The 18,499-nt window shown below is 43.2% G+C and overlaps 1 protein-coding gene and 1 pseudogene across 3 annotated transcripts; both read right to left on the bottom strand.

Annotated features, from left to right (window-relative positions):
- Window positions 1-4,495: 4,495 nt before the first annotated feature.
- On the bottom strand, window positions 4,496-5,898 carry LOC109901782 (protein S100-A11-like). Of its 3 annotated transcripts, none has more exons than XM_020497736.2 (3): window positions 5,751-5,898; window positions 5,324-5,454; window positions 4,496-4,784 (listed from the first exon to the last, which is right to left on the bottom strand). In XM_020497736.2, the coding sequence occupies exons 1-3, from the start codon at window positions 5,881-5,883 to the stop codon at window positions 4,650-4,652; spliced, it is 399 nt and encodes a 132-aa protein (XP_020353325.1). In that variant the 5' UTR covers window positions 5,884-5,898; the 3' UTR covers window positions 4,496-4,649. The 3 variants fall into 3 exon arrangements, with proteins under 3 accessions (XP_020353325.1, XP_020353326.1, XP_031643299.1); XM_020497737.2 differs by having other exon boundaries at window positions 5,324-5,497; window positions 5,751-5,852; XM_031787439.1 differs by lacking the exon at window positions 5,751-5,898 and adding an exon at window positions 5,587-5,675.
- Window positions 5,899-8,065: 2,167 nt separating this feature from the next.
- LOC109901646 (toll-like receptor 13) lies at window positions 8,066-14,546 on the bottom strand (annotated as a pseudogene).
- Between the last annotated feature and the right edge of the window lie 3,953 nt (window positions 14,547-18,499).

The raw sequence follows: 18,499 nt of genomic DNA, 5'->3' as shown, positions 1-18,499 counted from the left end.
TCAGACCCTTTACTCAGTACTTAGTTGAAGCACCTTTGGCAGCGATTACAGCCTTGGGTCTTCTTGGGTATGATGTTACAAGCTTGACACACCGGTATTTGGGGAGTTTCTCCCATTTTTCTCTGCAAACCCTCTCAAGCTCTGTCAGATTGAATGGGGAGTGTCGCTGCACAACTATTTTCCGTTCTCTAGAGATGTTAGATCTTGTTCAAGTCCGGTCTCTGGGTGGGCCACTCAAGGACATTCAGAGACTTGTCCTGAAGCCACTCCTGCGTTGTCTTGGCTGTGTGCTTAGGGTAGTTATGCTGTTGGAAGGTGAACCTTTGCCCCAGTCTGAGGTCCTGAGTGCTCTGGAGCAGGTTTTCATCAAGTATCTCTCTGTATTTTGCTCTGTAAATCGTTCCCTCGATCCTGACTAGTCTCCCAGTCCCTGCCGCTGAAAAACATCCCCACAGCAAGATGCTGCCAGCAACATGCTTCACCGTAGGGATGGTGCCAGGTTTCCTACAGACGTGACGCTTGGAATTCAGGTCAAACAGGTCAAACAGTTCAACCTTGGTTTCATCAGACCAGAGTATCTTGTTTCTCATGGTCTGAGAGTCCTTTAGGTGCCTTTTGGCAAACTCCAAGCGGGCTGTCATGTGCCTTTTACTGAGGAGTGGCTTCCATCTGGCCACTCTACAAAAAAGTCCTGATTGGTGGAGTGCTGTAGAGATGGTTGTTCTTCTGGAAGGTTCTACCATCTCCATAGATGAACTCTGGAGCTCTGTCAGAGTTACCATTGAGTTCTTGGTCACCTCTCACAAAGGCCCTTCTCCCCTGATTGCTCAGTTCGCCCAGGCAGCCAGTTCTAGGAATAGTCTTGGTGTTTCCAAATCTTATTTAACCTCTATTTAACTAAGCAAGTCAGTTAAGGACATTCTTGTTTACAATGACGGCCTACCCCGGCCAAACCCGGATGACTTGAACCAGGGACTGTAGAGACGCCTCTTGCACTGAGATGCAGTGCCTTAGTCCGCTGCGCCGCTTGGGAGAACCATTTAAGAATGATGGAGGCCACTGTTCTTGTGGGCCTTCAATGCTGCAGAAATGTTTTGGTACCATTCCCCAGATCTGTGCCTTAACACAATTCTGTCTTGGAGCTCTACGGACAATTCCTATACGACCTCATGGCTTGGTTTTTGCTCTGACATGCACTGTCAACTGTGGGACCACATATAGACAGGTGTGTGCCTTTCCAAATCATGTCCAATCAATTGAATTTACCACACGTGGACTCCAATCAAGTTGTAGAAACATCCCAAAAATTATCAATGGAAACAGGATGCACTTGAACTCAATTTGGAGTCTCATAGCAAAGGGTCTGAATACATATGTAAATAAGATATTTCTGTTTTTGTAATACATTTGCAAAAATGTCTAAACCTGTTTTTGCTTTGTCATTATGCGGTATTGTGTGTAGATTGATGAGGAACGTGTTATTTAACCCATTTTAGAATAAGGCTGTAACGTAACTCTGAATACTTTCAGAATCCACTGTGATTCTGTGTTCTGGCCAATGATTATAATGGCCATTCTGATCCAACCATAAAGTCATACATTGTGCCTCTGGCCTGAGAGGATGGAAGTTCAATGTAGCTAGATGTAGTAGGCTAAAACAAGCTGGCTAATCATTGCCCATGAAGGGAAGTAAGGCTAGCAAGCAAGCATTTTAGCCAGCCTATAGGCCAATATAACTAAAAGCGTATACTGTAAGACAAAGTCATAGACAGTTTCAGCAACATGAGAGGAGGATAGCATTGGTGTGTCTACAAGTAGGGTGAGTCAACATGTTTTTTTCTCCTTACGCACGCACACACGCACACACACACACACAGATGAGGTTGATTAGACTAAATTGTTTTTGGTATCTTTTAGTTGTCACTGTATTAGACTAAGCATATGTGAGTTGATGATGTTAAAATGGTGCTGGAATAGTGGAGGCTCCTGTTTTCTTTGTGATTTGCAGTAACTCTCCGGTGTTCTACAGTGCCTTGCGAAAATATTCGGCCCCCTTGAACTTTGCGACCTTTTGCCACATTTCAGGCTTCAAACATAAAGATATAAAACTGTATTTTTTTGTGAAGAATCAACAACAAGTGGGATACAATCATGAAGTGGAACGACATTTATTGGATATTTCAAACTTTTTTAACAAATCAAAAACTGAAAAATTGGGCGTGCAAAACTATTCAGCCACTTTACTTTCAGTGCAGCAAACGCTCTCCAGAAGTTCAGTGAGGATCTCTGAATGATCCAATGTTGACCTAAATGACTAATGATGATAAATACAATCCACCTGTGTGTAATCAAGTCTCCGTATAAATGCACCTGCACTGTGATAGTCTCAGAGGTCCGTTAAAAGCGCAGAGAGCATCATGAAGAACAAGGAACACACCAGACAGGTCCGAGATACTGTTGTGAAGAAGTTTAAAGCCGGATTTGGATACAAAAAGATTTCCCAAGCTTTAAACATCCCAAGGAGCACTGTGCAAGCGATAATATTGAAATGGAAGGAGTATCAGACCACTGCAAATCTACCAAGACCTGGCCGTCCCTCTAAACTTTCAGCTCATACAAGGAGAAGACTGATCAGAGATGCAGCCAAGAGGCCCATGATCACTCTGGATGAACTGCAGAGATCTACAGCTGAGGTGGGAGACTCTGTCCATAGGACAACAATCAGTCGTATATTGCACAAATCTGGCCTTTATGGAAGAGTGGTAAGAAGAAAGCCATTTCTTAAAGATATCCATAAAAAGTGTTGTTTAATGTTTGCCACAAGCCACCTGGGAGATTACACCAAACATGTGGAAGAAGGTGCTCTGGTCAGATGAAACCAAAATTGAACTTTTTGGCAACAATGCAAAACGTTATGTTTGGCGTAAAAGCAACACAGCTCATCACCCTGAACACACCATCTCCACTGTCAAACATGGTGGTGGCATCATCATGGTTTGGGCCTGCTTTTCTTCAGCAGGGACAGGGAAGATGGTTAAAATTGATGGGAAGATGGATGGAGCCAAATACAGGACCATTCTGGAAGAAAACCTGATGGAGTCTGCAAAAGACCTGAGACTGGGACGGAGATTTGTCTTCCAACAAGACAATGATCCAAAACATAAAGCAAAATCTACAATGGAATGGTTCAAAAATAAACATATCCAGGTGTTAGAATGGCCAAGTCAAAGTCCAGACCTGAATCCAATCGAGAATCTGTGGAAAGAACTGAAAACTGCTGTTCACAAATGCTCTCCATCCAACCTCACTGAGCTCGAGCTGTTTTGCAAGGAGGAATGGGAAAAAATGTCAGTCTCTCGATGTGCAAAACTGATAGACATACCCCAAGCGACTTACAGCTGTAATCGCAGCAAAAGGTGGCGCTACAAAGTATTAACTTAAGGGGGCTGAATAATTTTGCACGCCCAATTTTTCAGTTTTTGATTTGTTAAAAAAGTTTGAAATATCCAATAAATGTCGTTCCACTTCATGATTGTGTCCCACTTGTTGTTGATTCTTCACAAAAAAATACAGTTTTATATCTTTATGTTTGAAGCCTGAAATGTGGCAAAAGGTCGCAAAGTTCAAGGGGGCCGAATACTTTCGCAAGGCACTGTAAATCAATAGTTGTTTAGTACTCCAAAAATGGCTAAAACATTAACTTGCTTTACCATGCTGTAGGTGATGTTACTGTACATGCAATATGCTTTGTGGACTTCACTGGACAGAGGTCGCTATCCGAAAAGAAAAACAAAAGTTTGGTTGAATTTATTCTGCACTGTATCTTCTTATTGTCTCGGCCTAAGGCCTATATATCACTGTGTCAAGGCATATGAACTAACAGGTTACAGAGCAAACAACGCAATTATCACAACACGGGTTGTAATATGGCTTTTATTTTTCTGTCTTGGCTTCCCCATTGATTTTACCCACTCACTGCTACGGATTCTCCCTAGCCTGGGAGCCAGATATTGTGCTGCTTTAGCCAACTCCTTCCCTGCTGCCATACCAAACATCATACCAAACATCATAGCAATCATCATTGGCTGAAGCAGTAAGACTGACATCCAGGCTATGTCCACATTTCTTTACTCCTGCCTAGTGCCTATACACTTAACAATGGTGTTTTTCTCTTTCCGTCCTACAGCCTCCTGTTCATTTGGCAAGAGGTACAACCTCCTGGAAAACACTAGCAGTCTCATTCACAACAGGGCCAGAATAAATTCTGCTTACACACCAAGATTCAAAATTTACACAGACACAGTCCGATGCCATCACTGCTCTGTGTGTGTGTGTGTGTGTGTGTGTGTGCAGTATTAGTTTGGCGAGATATAATTATACTTTCAAAACAAGGAGGGAATTCTGGCAGCGACAAAGGGAGAGAGAGAGAGAAAGAAAGAAAGAAAGAAAGACAGAGGGAGGGAGGAAGGTCAGGTAGTCATAGATACTATAGTTGTATGATTCATCCATGTTTTATTTTGCTGGACCAATCCTCCATAGCTTTAGCAAACACTTGACAATTTAGAAACACAACCTGGGGATAACCATACCACTAGAATAACTTATCATTGTAATCATATGGTAGTAACAGAACAAGACATGGAGACATCCTATTGGATAAAGCCGCCGTGTTGATTTGCTAGTCGCCCAATCAGCTGCCAGAACTCCAGGAAGGTGAGCTCTCCGTCGTTGTTCTCGTCAATTGAGTCCATGAGTCGGTCGATGACAGCTGGGTCATCAGCGTTCTACATGGGGGCAATAAGGGCCGTCAGAATCACTAGTTAAGAGGCTTCCTTTCCTCTTCTCAGATTCAGAACCACACTGACTGATCTGATTGTGCTTGTCAGAAAAGCCATGTGATGAGAAGAAACCTTTCTACCATCTGTGGTCATGAGAAGGGAACAAGGAAATTAAGCTATTTGATGGGTGTCACTATTTGGCCATTCTAGAAAGGATGGCGGTACAGCACTTTACAAGCACAAATGCAAATGTCTAATTTAGCATGGCCATACTGATATACCACAGGAGGCAGAGGTTGGAAGGACGAGAGGCATCTGTGCAGTCTATGTCCCCATCTAGAGGAAATGAAGTGGACCACAAACTGATGTTGTGGCTCACCAACCCTGCTCCTAGAGAGCTAAAGGGTGGATGCTTTTGTTACAGCCCAGCACTAACCATCAAGCTGAATCAGTTGTATTATAGCTGGACTGGAATAAAAGCCTGTGATCACTGGTTATTATAGTATTACTCAAACGTTACCACAGTATAATTAACATGTAATTACCTTAACGAAGTTGGGGAGTTGTGTTTTGACCAGGCTCCGGAACTCATCTCTGCTCAGTGTGTCTGAGGATCCATCACTTCCAGCAAACGCCTTGAACTGGGACACGAGTACACCAATGGCTGACTCCATCACTGACAGAGAGAGAGAGAGGAAGAATGGAGAAGAGGTAGTGTTCTAATGGGACGAAACAGAATACAATACAGACACAGAGGAGAGGTTATTGAACTGAAAAATCATAAATACGTAGATAAAATAATACAGACCAAGTCAGGTCAACGACGGCATTGAGAAAAAACAGCAAGTGTTACAGAGGAGGAGAGAAAGAGACGGGAGGACAGGAGATAGAAACATTAAACAGAGAGGGAGATAAAAGATGTATATTCAACTTATAGAGAAATGTGGAGGTAGATTAGAATGATTAACTCACCTGGACACTGCTGCCGGTAGCTGAGGTGGTACGTGTGAAGGTAAGTTTCTCTCTCTCTCTCTTTCTCACTCTTATACTCACCTCCTCTTCCTAAAATCAAGCCCCCCCCCCATCTCTTGTAAATGTTTCTCATGTCATGGCGTCCATTCTGTCCACTTCAAGGTTAAGGTGTCTGTAATAGTGTAAGCTAAATTACCCCACACTGACCACTGGTTTCTTTCCATGACGTGATTATAGGATTTATACACTGAAAAGCCCTCACCTTCAGACAGGAAACCACACGTGTTCATTTAACCATTTATTATTAAAGATTACAATACGTTAGTCTAGGCGTTATGCTCTGCTCCTTCATGGTAGCTCACTGCTAGAGCATGCATAATGTTAAGCTAATAATAATTACAGGCAGAGAGCAAGGTGTGCTATACCAATCACCCTGCATGAAGGAAACACAGAACCTAACAGGTGGTGGCTGGTGGGTAAGCAGAAAACAGACGTTACAGCAATAACACCAGCGCATAGCTTGTGTGTAGCAGCCATCATGGAAGTGTGTGCAGAACCTGGTGGACTAAATAGACCACCATATTAACGTAGAGTGATGATCTCATTGATGCAATATCAGCTGATGCAACACTCAGGTTTCCTGTCTGGCTGCCATATGAATGTTAAGTCACTATGCTTATACTAAAACCTCTCAGGGCAGCTCTTCTGGTTTACTTAGCTTTGGGCAGATCAAATCAACTTCATCAGCAGCAGAAATGAGGGATTGTGTATTGCATGTTTCACCCTTTGGCTTGCATTTAGAATATTCTATTGATTTGAGCCTGTCTTGATTCAAATCTAACATCAGTGTTATAAAGTCAGTTTTATTGTGAGTGTAGTTACGTGAGTCTTTCATTCTGACCAGAGTCAAAGGGTAGCAAATTATTCCCACCCTCTGGCATGAATGACATCTCCTCTCCTAGTCCAGCTATATCTGACATTAACCACACAACTAATGAGACACAGGAGTCTGAATCCAACTCCACTGAGTGAGGGGTTTGATGTGACTCGATTATCTTTGGATTTGACAATGAAACACACACACACACACACACACACACACACAGGGCTTTGCCTGAAGGTTTAGACTATTCCAAATCTTAAAAAGACACGTCCCCATTTATTCACGCAACACTGTAGAAATGCATCATCAGCATGATTAGTCAGCAGCTCTCACACAGACCAGGATGGCTTATTAACCCTCATCTCTCAGCCTGTAGCAATGGATCTCTAGTGATGACAAGACACTGTCCTTCTGCTGCAGAGGGTTAGAACCAACAGGCCCTGGGACTTACTGAGGAGAGGGCAGGTAGACAGCATACACCACTTTCAAACACACACACAGACAAGGACTCTTGCAAGCATGCACACACACACATTTTAGTCAGTATAGCTGAGACAGCAACTATACTATGTGGGTCTCTGCTTTAGATGGGAGGAGTGTTGCACTATAAAGCTACTGTAAAATCACCTTGCATCAATGAGTTACAGAGTGCAACTGTCACGTTCGTTGTGAGGAGACCAAGGCGCAGCGTGGTAAGTGTACATTCTTCATTTTTTAAAGAAATGCAACACTGAACAAACAAAACATGAAGCTAATCCAAATAGTGCAGACAGGCAACTAAACATAGAATAAGGACCCACAAATACCCAAGCGAACATGTCTACCTAAATATGGTCCCCAATCAGAGACAACGATAAACAGCTGCCTCTGATTGGGAACAAATTCAGGCCACCATAAACCTACATATGCCTAGACTTACAAACACCCCCTGACATACAAAAACCCTAAACACAAAACCTAAATAATAAAGAAAACATAGATAACTAAGGTCAGGGCGTGACAGCAACATGTATTAAAACAAATGGTCATATACAGGAAACAATATCTAACCAATTGAAATGTGTTGTTTCCATGGGAGAATGTTTAGCATATTAATGTTGTCTTTGTGCTAAAATACACACAGCACAGATCCAAGAACAGTTCATTGAACAATCAGTGAATAAACGAAAGAAAGGAAATAAAGCCTAGCGTTTAAGAGCATTGGGCCGACTAAGTGAAACATATGCCGACGTGCCCTTGAGCAAGGCACTTAACCCTGTAAGTCGCTCTGGATAAGAGTGTCTGATAAATGGAAGGCAAAGATATCAACGTCAAAATATTATGCAAAAAAAAAGTCCAGAAAGGAGTCCCTTGACGGCACCCTAATCTGAGATCAGTAGCGAACACTCTCTCTCTCTAAACGTAGAACATCACGTGGAACATGCAGATGACTTCAGGATGCTTCCGGAGGATCATGCTGCAAAATGAACGTAGAATGAAAGGACATTTGAAAACACATACAGTATGTTATATACTGTAACAGTGCTAGGGTCAGGTTGACCTTCTGTGTAACTGAGTTACAAAGTTACTCATTACACTGGAGTAGCTACACTTCAGGTAGATGACTTTCATGAGAGCAGCAGGACAAATGGTGCAATGTCTGATCTGACCCCTTCTCTCACCAGTTCCTCTGTGTCGCTTTCTGCGATGTTTCGTCGTAAACGCTCCCAGAACGTTACCCTCTCGTCCTCATCCTGGGGTCAGTCCAGGTAGGTCCGGGTTCTGGCCAGCTTAGCCAGTCTGCAACACAAACACCCAGTACATCATATCACTACTGTTCATATAATTTCTGTTCATATACAATGTATTCCATTCTAAGTTCAGTCCATTCAAGAGGTGAGTTGGTGTGTAACCTGTGGAAGGCGGACAGCTCGAAGGGGGAGATGTGTTCTAGGAAGATGAGGATGAGTCTGTGGCTGTGCTCAGACAACAGGCGGTGTGTGGCCACTCTCATCTCCAGGCCACACCAGTCACTCCTCAGGTAGCGTCTGGTCAACACACACACCGTCCTCCTGCTGCAGTAGATGTTCTCAGCGATGTTATCCACGATGCCCTTCCCTACCTGGGACAGGACACAACAGGCTAGGTGCTGTTTATCAATGAAATCTAATGTATTTGTGGTTGTACTAATATACACATATTCTCCATTCTCACACACACACATGCATGTCGAAGCACGCACTCGCCCACACACACACACACACCTCAAATTCTCGGTGGTGCAGACACAGTCATAGTCGTGGCTCCCCCTCCTCCTCTAGCATCGGGGCCATCTCTCCCAGTACCCACGCCATGTCACGACTGCTGAGCGACACAAACTCATCATACCTCACCTCCTCTATCAGCTTCTCCCACTGTTCCCCCATCCTCCTCTTCATCCTTCTCCTCTCCCTCTTCCCCCTCTATCAGCTCCTCCCACTGTTCCCCCATCCTCCTCCTCCTCCTTCTCCTCTCCCTCTATCAGCTTCTCCCACTGTTCCCCCATCCTCCTCTTCATCCTTCTCCTCTCCCTCTTCCCCCTCTATCAGCTTCTCCCACTGTTCCCCCATCCTCCTCTTCCTCCTTCTCCTCTCCCTCTATCAGCTCCTCCCACTGTCCCCCCATCCTCCTCCCCACACGTCGCTCCACCCATCCTCTCAGATGAAAGAATAGAACAACACAGGGCCAGCGGAGGAAGCGGTATCCTAGCGCCAAGCACAGGAGGGTGCACACAGTGGCCGTTGTGGAGACGTAGGACAGGATGTCGTCTTCGGTCTGGCAGAGGCGCTCCATGGTGGACAGGAAGTTGAGTCGTTGGTAGTGCCAGATGCACTGCTGTCGCTGCAGGAGCACCACCTGAATCCATAACCAATCAATCATTAATCATCTGTAATCAATATACTGTATCAACCCTAGTCAACACCACCTCAGTCAATTATCAACACTCTATAAATTGTTGTTGAAAGATTCTAATCAATATCATTTGCTGTTCACAGCACCCGTTAAAGACCAGAAATCATCAAACAAATACACAATACCTGGTAAAAACCTGTTTGTTACCTGTTATTGATCAACAATAATCAATATGTTATCAGCAGTCAGCAGATCAGAGCTTTAGTTGGACCGGACTTGTTCTACCTGTGTTTTGCGAGAGTTGTCAGCCCAGTCCAGAAGCCAGCCGTTGGAGCAGTCACAGCGGAAGTCGACCTGGTCAAAGACCAGCGTGGAGAGAGACAGCAGGGGAATGAAGACCCCCTCCAACAGGATCAGAGGGCTCTCACTGTACAGCCTCAAAACACGTAGAGACACCAGGTCTGTAAACATGGACTGGAGAGAGGGAAAGAAAGAGGGAGGAAAAGAGAGAGGGAGAGAGATAAAGAGGGGGTGAAAGAAAGAGAAGGCGAGAAAGAGAGAGACACAGTAATGAGAAGGAGAGAGAGGGAGATACAGTAATGACAATGTGAGGGAGGGAGAGAAAGACAGAGGGAGATACAGTAATGACAATGTGAGGGAGGGAGAGAAAGACAGAGGGAGATACAGTAATGACATTGTGAGGGAGGGAGAGAAAGACAGAGAGAGAGGGAGATACAGTAATGACAATGTGATGGAGGGAGGGAGAGAAAGACAGAGGGAGATAGAGATACAGTAATGACAATGTGAGGGAGGGAGGGAGGGAGAGAAAGACAGAGGGAGATAGAGATACAGTAATGACAATGTGAGGGAGGGAGGGAGAGAAAGAGAGGGAGATAGAGATACAGTAATGACAATGTGAGGGAGGGAGAGAAAGACAGAGAGAGAGGGAGATACAGTAATGACAATGTGAGGGAGGGAGAGAAAGACAGAGGGAGATACAGTAATGACAATGTGAGGGAGGGAGAGAAAGACAGAGAGAGAGGGAGATACAGTAATGACAATGTGAGGGAGGGAGAGAAAGACAGAGGGAGATACAGTAATGACATTGTGAGGGAGGGAGAGAAAGACAGAGGGAGATACAGTAATGACATTGTGAGGAGGGAGAGAAAGACAGAGGGAGATAGAGATACAGTAATGACATTGTGAGGGAGGGAGATAAAGACAGAGAGATCTTAACTCAAATGTTTACTGTTTGCTGATGATCTGGTGCTTCTGTCCCCAACCATGGAGGGCCTACAGCAGCACCTAGATCTTCTGCACAGATTCTGCCAGACATCAAATAATGCATGCAGAGCAGAATTAGGCCGATACCCTGAGGTCACCTGTGAAAAAAGGGGATACACACACATCTAGGATTAAAAATATGGGCTGAATCAATGCATAACAGCTATACACGTGTGCGCGCACACACACGCTCACACCTTTGCCAGGTGTGAGCCATCCAAATAGAGGTGCTCCAGGAGGGGAATGTGAGAGAAGGAGTCTGCAGGCAGGGAGGAGGAGGAGTGAAGGATACAAAGAGAACGCACATCAGGAAACACCTCCTCCAGCCCAGACCTGAGATAAAGATAAGATTAGTGATTGATTCTTATATATATATATATATACACACACACACAGTGGGGCAAAAAAGTATTTAGTCAGTCCCCAATTGTGCAAGTTCTCCCACTTAAAAAGATGAGAGAGGCCTGTAATTTTCATCATAGGTACACTTTAAATATGACAGACAAATGAGGGGAAAAAAATCCAGAAAATCACATTGTAGGATTTTTAATGAATTTATTTGCAAATTATGGTGGAAAATAAGTATTTGGTCACCTGCAAACAAGCAAGATTTCTGGCTCTCACAGACCTGTAACTTCTTCTTTAAGAGGCTCCTCTGTCCTCCACTCGTTACCTGTATTAATGGCACCTGTTTGAACTTGTTTGAAGAAATCAACTGTGGGAGCAATTATTAGGAAATGGAAGACATACAAGACCACTGATAATCTCCCTCGATCTGGGGCTCCACGCAAGATCTCACCCTGTGGGGTCAAAATGATCACAAGAACGGTGAGTAAAAATCCCAGAACCACACGGGGGAACCTAGTGAATGACCTGCAGAGAGCTGGGACCAAAGTAACAAAGTCTACCATCAGTAACACACTACGCAGCCAGGGACTCAAATCCTGCAGTGCCAGGCTTGTCCCCCTGCTTAAGCCAGTACATGTCCAGGCCCGTCTGAAGTTTGCTAGAGAGCATTTGGATGATCCAGAAGAAGATTGGGAGAATGTCATATGGTCAGATGAAACCAAAATATAACGTTTTTGGTAAAAACTCAACTCGTCATGTTTGGAGGACAAAGAATGCTGAGTTGCATCCAAAGAACACCATACCTACTGTGAAGCATGGGGGTGGAAACATCATGCTTTGGGGCTGTTTTTCTGCAAAGGGACCAGGACGACTGATCCGTGTAAAGGAAAGAATGAATGGGGCCATGTATCGTGAGATTTTGAGTGAAAACCTCCTTCCATCAGCAAGGGCATTGAAGATGAAACATGGCTGGGTCTTTCAGCATGACAATGATCCCAAACACATCGCCCGGGCAACGAAGGAGTGGCTTCGTAAGAAGCATTTCAAGGTCCTGGAGTGGCCTAGCCAGTCCCCAGATCTCAACCCCATATAAAATCTTTGGAGGGAGTTGAAAGTCCGTGTTTCCCAGCAACAGCCCCAAAACATCACTGCTCTAGAGGAGATCTGCATGGAGGAATGGGCCAAAATACCAGCAACAGTGTGTGAGAACCTTGTGAAGACTTACAGAAAACATTTGACCTCTGTCATTGCCAACAAAGGGTATATAACATAGTATTGAGATAAACTTTTGTTATTGACCAAATACTTATTTTACACCATAATTTGCAAATAAATTCATAAAAAATCCTACCATGTGATTTTCTGGATTTTTGCTTCTCATTTTGTCTGTCATAATTGAAGTTGAAAATGATGAAAATTACAGGCCTCTCTCATCTTTTTAAGTGGGAGAACTTGCACAATTGGTGGCTGACTAAATACTTTTTTGCCCCACTGTGTGTGTGTGTGTATATGTGTGTGTGTATGTATGTATGTATGTATGTATGTATGTATGTATGTATGTATGTATGTATGTGTGTGTGTGTGTGTATGTGTGTGTGTGTGTATGTATGTATGTGTGTGTGTATGTATGTGTGTGTATGTATGTATATATATATATATATATATATATATACACACAGTACCAGTCTAAAGTTTGAACACACCTACTCATTCAAGGGTTTTTCTTTATTTTTACTATTTTCTTCATTGTTGTAATGAATACGATGGGAGACAGAGAGCTGGTTTCAAGCGCAGGGCGCAGCAGGTGTTAATTTGTAAAGGACCACAGGAGGAGGCAGGTAGCTTGTTCCAGGGGCAGGCAGAAGGTCATACATAGGGGGTCCAAAAAGGCAACAGTACAGGCATGGAGAAGGCTAATGACTTAGTGCAGGAGATCAGGCATACAGTACAAGCAGGGAATAGGCTAAAAGGCGTTGTTCGTGAGGATGGCCAAAACTATGGTACACATGAGGACTAATACGGAAAACACCAGAGCTCCAAATAGAAACATGTATCAAAACAAACAATACCTCACAATGACAAGGTGCAAAGAACTGAACTAAATAGTGTGTGTAAATTACATATATATACACACATATATATACACACACACATATATACACACACACACATACATATATATACACACACACACATACATGGGCTTTTTAAAAACAGGTCTCCCCCTGTCTGTTTGCCCACAGAGCAGATCTGACTACAAACTATTTTGAAACTACAAAAAATATTTTGTATGAGGATGTAATATTGTATAGTGCTGGTCTGTTCTATTGTCCTGGTTGTATGTAACCTACCTGAGGTCAGTGATCTCTGTTCTATTGTCCTGGTTGTATGTAACCTACCTGAGGTCAGTGATCTCTGTTCTATTGTCCAGGTTGTCTGTAACCTACCTGAGGTCAGTGATCTCTGTTCTATTGTCCTGGTTGTCTGTAACCTACCTGAGGTCAGTGATCTCTGTTCTATTGTCCTGGTTGTATGTATCCTACCTGAGGTCAGTGATCTCTGTTCTATTGTCCAGGTTGTATGTAACCTACCTGAGGTCAGTGATCTCTGTTCTATTGTCCAGGTTGTCTGTAACCTACCTGAGGTCAGTGATCTCTGTTCTATTGTCCTGGTTGTATGTAACCTACCTGAGGTCAGTGATCTCTGTTCTATTGTCCAGGTTGTCTGTAACCTACCTGAGGTCAGTGATCTCTGTTCTATTGTCCTGGTTGTATGTATCCTACCTGAGGTCAGTGATCTCTGTTCTATTGTCCTGGTTGTATGTATCCTACCTGAGGTCAGTGATCTCTGTTCTATTGTCCTGGTTGTATGTATCCTACCTGAGGTCAGTGATCTCTGTTCTATTGTCCAGGTTGTATGTAACCTACCTGAGGTCAGTGATCTCTGTTCTATTGTCCTGGTTGTCTGTAACCTACCTGAGGTCAGTGATCTCTGTTCTATTGTCCTGGTTGTCTGTAACCTACCTGAGGTCAGTGATCTCTGTTCTATTGTCCTGGTTGTATGTAACCTACCTGAGGTCAGTGATCTCTGTTCTATTGTCCTGGTTGTCTGTAACCTACCTGAGGTCAATGATCTCTGTTCTATTGTCCAGGTTGTATGTAACCTACCTGAGGTCAGTGATCTCTGTTCTATTGTCCTGGTTGTCTGTAACCTACCTGAGGTCAGTGATCTCTGTGCACTCAGCATAGGGTCCCAGGCCAGGCTTAAGGGAACACTGTATGAACCCTCCGATGTCTTTCTGTACATACATATCCTCCTCATAGCAGTCACAGTGACGCCTGATCACCCTCTCTGCTCCGTCACACACACACACTCGCACCGGGGCTCCGCACCCAAAACACAACCGTCATTCTTGGTGTTAGACCTAAATGAAACACAGAACATTTATGTTACAGCACACTTTTTATTAGAACTACATGGCATACAGTAATTTCATAATCCTCATAACAAACACCTAATTAACAATCTCTAAATTCCAAGTACATACCAGCTGATAGGAAACCAAAATGGACTATACAAGTGAAGTAGGACAGTCAAAGTGAAGAACAGGACAGTCAAAGTGAAGAACAGGACAGTCAAAGTGAAGAACAGGACAGTCAAAGTGAAGCAGGACAGTCAAAGTGAAGCAGGACAGTCAAAGTGAAGCAGGACAGTCAAAGTGAAGCAGGACAGTCAAAGTGAAGCAGGACAGTCAAAGTGAAGAATAGGACAGTCAAAGTGAAGTAGGACAGTCAAAGTGAAGAACAGGACAGTCAAAGTGAAGAACAGGACAGTCAAAGTGAAGAAGGACAGTCAAAGTGAAGAACAGGACAGTCAAAGTGAAGAATAGGACAGTCAAAGTGAAGAATAGGACAGTCAAAGTGAAGAATAGGACAGTCAAAGTGAAGAATAGGACAGTCAAAGTGAAGATTAGGACAGTCAAAGTGAAGAATAGGACAGTCAAAGTGAGGTAGGACAGTCAAAGTGAAGAATAGGACAGTCAAAGTGAAGAATAGGACAGTCAAAGTGAAGTAGGACAGTCAAAGTGAAGTAGGACAGTCAAAGTGAAGAAGGACAGTCAAAGTGAAGAAGGACAGTCAAAGTGAAGTAGTACAGTCAAAGTGAAGATTAGGACAGTCAAAGTGAAGATTAGGACAGTCAAAGTGAAGAATAGGACAGTCAAAGTGAAGTAGGACAGTCAAAGTGAAGAATAGGACAGTCAAAGTGAAGAATAGGACAGTCAAAGTGAGGTAGGACATTCAAAGTGAAGTAGGACAGTCAACGTGAAGTAGGACAGTCAACGTGAAGAACAGGACAGTCAAGGTGAAGAACAGGACAGTCAGAGTGAAGTAGGACAGTCAAAGTGAAGAAGGACAGTCAAAGTGAAGTAGGACAGTCAAAGTGAAGTAGGACAGTCAAAGTGAAGATTAGGACAGTCAAAGTGAAGAATAGGACAGTCAAAGTGAAGAATAGGACAGTCAAAGTGAAGAATAGGACAGTCAACGTGAAGAATAGGACAGTCAACGTGAAGAATAGGACAGTCAACGTGAAGTAGGACAGTCAACGTGAAGAAGGACAGTCAAAGTGAAGCACAGGACAGTCAAAGTGAAGCACAGGACAGTCAAAGTGAAGCACAGGACAGTCAAAGTGAAGAACAGGACAGTCAAAGTGAAGAACAGGACAGTCAAAGTGAAGAACAGGACAGTCAAAGTGAAGTAGGACAGTCAAAGTGAAGAAGGACAGTCAAAGTGAAGTAGTACAGTCAAAGTGAAGATTAGGACAGTCAAAGTGAAGAATAGGACAGTCAAAGTGAAGTAGGACAGTCAAAGTGAAGAATAGGACAGTCAAAGTGAAGAATAGGACAGTCAAAGTGAGGTAGGACATTCAAAGTGAAGTAGGACAGTCAACGTGAAGAACAGGACAGTCAGAGTGAAGTAGGACAGTCAGAGTGAAGTAGGACAGTCAAAGTGAAGAAGGACAGTCAAAGTGAAGTAGGACAGTCAAAGTGAAGAAGGACAGTCAAAGTGAAGAAGGACAGTCAAAGTGAAGTAGGACAGTCAAAGTGAAGATTAGGACAGTCAAAGTGAAGAATAGGACAGTCAAAGTGAAGAATAGGACAGTCAAAGTGAAGAAGGACAGTCAAAGTGAAGAATAGGACAGTCAAAGTGAAGAATAGGACAGTCAAAGTGAAGAATAGGACAGTCAACGTGAAGAATAGGACAGTCAACGTGAAGTAGGACAGTCAACGTGAAGTAGGACAGTCAACGTGAAGAAGGACAGTCAACGTGAAGAAGGACAGTCAAAGTGAAGAAGGACAGTCAAAGTGAAGAACAGGACAGTCAAAGTGAAGAACAGGACAGTCAAAGTGAAGAACAGGACAGTCAAAGTGAAGAACAGGACAGTCAAAGTGAAGAACAGGACAGTCAAAGTGAAGAACAGGACAGTCAAAGGGAAGAACAGGAAAGTCAAAGTGAAGTAGGACAGTCAAAGTGAAGTAGGACAGTCAAAGTGAAGAATAGGACAGTCAAAGTGAAGAACAGGACAGTCAAAGTGAAGAACAGGACAGTCAAAGTGAAGTAGGACAGTCAACGTGAAGTAGGACAGTCAACGTGAAGTAGGACAGTCAAAGTGAAGAAGGACAGTCAAAGTGAAGAATAGGACAGTCAAAGTGAAGAATAGGACAGTCAAAGTGAAGTAGGACAGTCAACGTGAAGTAGGGCAGTCAAAGTGAAGAAGGACAGTCAAAGTGAAGAACAGGACAGTCAAAGTGAAGAACAGGACAGTCAAAGTGAAGAACAGGACAGTCAAAGTGAAGTAGGACAGTCAAAGTGAAGAATAGGACAGTCAAAGTGAAGTAGGACAGTCAACGTGAAGTAGGACAGTCAAAGTGAAGAACAGGACAGTCAAAGTGAAGAACAGGACAGTCAAAGTGAAGAACAGGACAGTCAAAGTGAAGAACAGGACAGTCAAAGTGAAGAACAGGACAGTCAAAGTGAAGTAGGACAGTCAAAGTGAAGTAGGACAGTCAAGGTGAAGTAGGACAGTCAAAGTGAAGTAGGACAGTCAAAGTGAAGTAGGACAGTCAACGTGAAGTAGGACAGTCAACGTGAAGTAGGACAGTCAACGTGAAGTAGGACAGTCAAAGTGAAGAATAGGACAGTCAAAGTGAAGTAGGCCAGTCAAAGTGAAGAATAGGACAAAGTGAAGAATAGGACAGTCAAAGTGAAGAATAGGACAGTCGGTGAAGTAGGACAGTCAAAGTGAAGAATAGGACAGTCAGTGAAGTAGGACAGTCAAAGTGAAGAATATGACAGTCAAAGTGAAGTAGGCCAATCAAAGTGAAGTAGGACAGTCAAAGTGAAGTAGGACAGTCAAAGTGAAGTAGGACAGCTCATCTCAGTGTTCCGTGTTTACAAACTGTCTTCCTTTGCCAGACCTCTGTGCTTCTATGGAGGGAGAGGTCTGTACTTCTGTCGACACCTAGACAGCTACAGTCTCGTGCAGAATACTAGAGAACAACCTTTAAATATGTCTTGAGAAAAGGGACGTGAAAACAATGTCTTTACTGCAAAAGTTGTTATGCAGGTTTAAAATAGTGAGATAGAGGTTCTCTGTGGCTGTGAAGTGCTGAAGGTTAATTACCAGACCTGTAACGGACAGAACAGCAATACTTTTCATTCTCACCACTTATCAGTTGGCATAAAGCTGACATTTTGGACACAACAACATGACAACTGTTCTTTAGAAGGTCAACGCTTCATTTATTAGGTTGCTTTTATCACAATCGTACCATGTTACATTTGCACATTTAAATCACACAAAGTGGAGTTTTCAACGATGCCTCTGTAAGCCCACGTGGTTCAACTTGAATGTCCGTTCAATCAATGTTTTAATGTGTGGATATGGGCTTGTCAATCATCAGATTTACACAGTTACCATCATGTAAACACAGGGCATCAGTCAGACTTGATTTTACAGCCCTGCTTCATCTGGTATCTACCTGGTATTTACTATGAAACTATGGTAACAGTCATACCTTTTGGCACTTATCTCAAAGAATTCAACAGAATTAGAAACTATTACAATGAATATTAAAAAAATTATAATACAAAAGTTGTTATTAGGTGGTTATTGTGATGTAATGATCATTCTACTATTTAAGTAAATACCTGGTAAATACAGGAGTGTAAAGTAAAGTTCAACCACAACATCCAACTGTTTTCTTTCCTGAAGACAATCCTTATCTTAAGTGCCATGAGCATTTATCTTCATAATAACTGTTGCAACATAACCAAAAGGAAAGATGTTTTAGTGTTTTCAATAC

The sequence above is a fragment of the Oncorhynchus kisutch genome, linkage group LG13 (genome assembly GCF_002021735.2).
Source record: "Oncorhynchus kisutch isolate 150728-3 linkage group LG13, Okis_V2, whole genome shotgun sequence".
In the NCBI taxonomy this organism is placed as follows: Eukaryota; Metazoa; Chordata; class Actinopteri; order Salmoniformes; family Salmonidae; genus Oncorhynchus; species Oncorhynchus kisutch.
The sequence above is the reverse complement of the archived record's forward strand: the minus strand, read 5'-3'. Positions and strand labels throughout refer to the sequence as shown.

Coding starts and splice junctions, on each gene's coding strand:
- LOC109901782 (XM_020497736.2), bottom strand. CDS start 5,883: ATGAGAAACATTTACAAGAGATGGGGGGGGGGCTTGATTTTAGGAAGA. Junction 5,455..5,750: donor CTACCGGCAGCAGTGTCCAG/GTGAGTTAATCA, acceptor TCTCTCTGTCAG/TGATGGAGTCAGCCATTGGT. Junction 4,785..5,323: donor AACTCCCCAACTTCGTTAAG/GTAATTACATGT, acceptor GCCCCCATGTAG/AACGCTGATGACCCAGCTGT.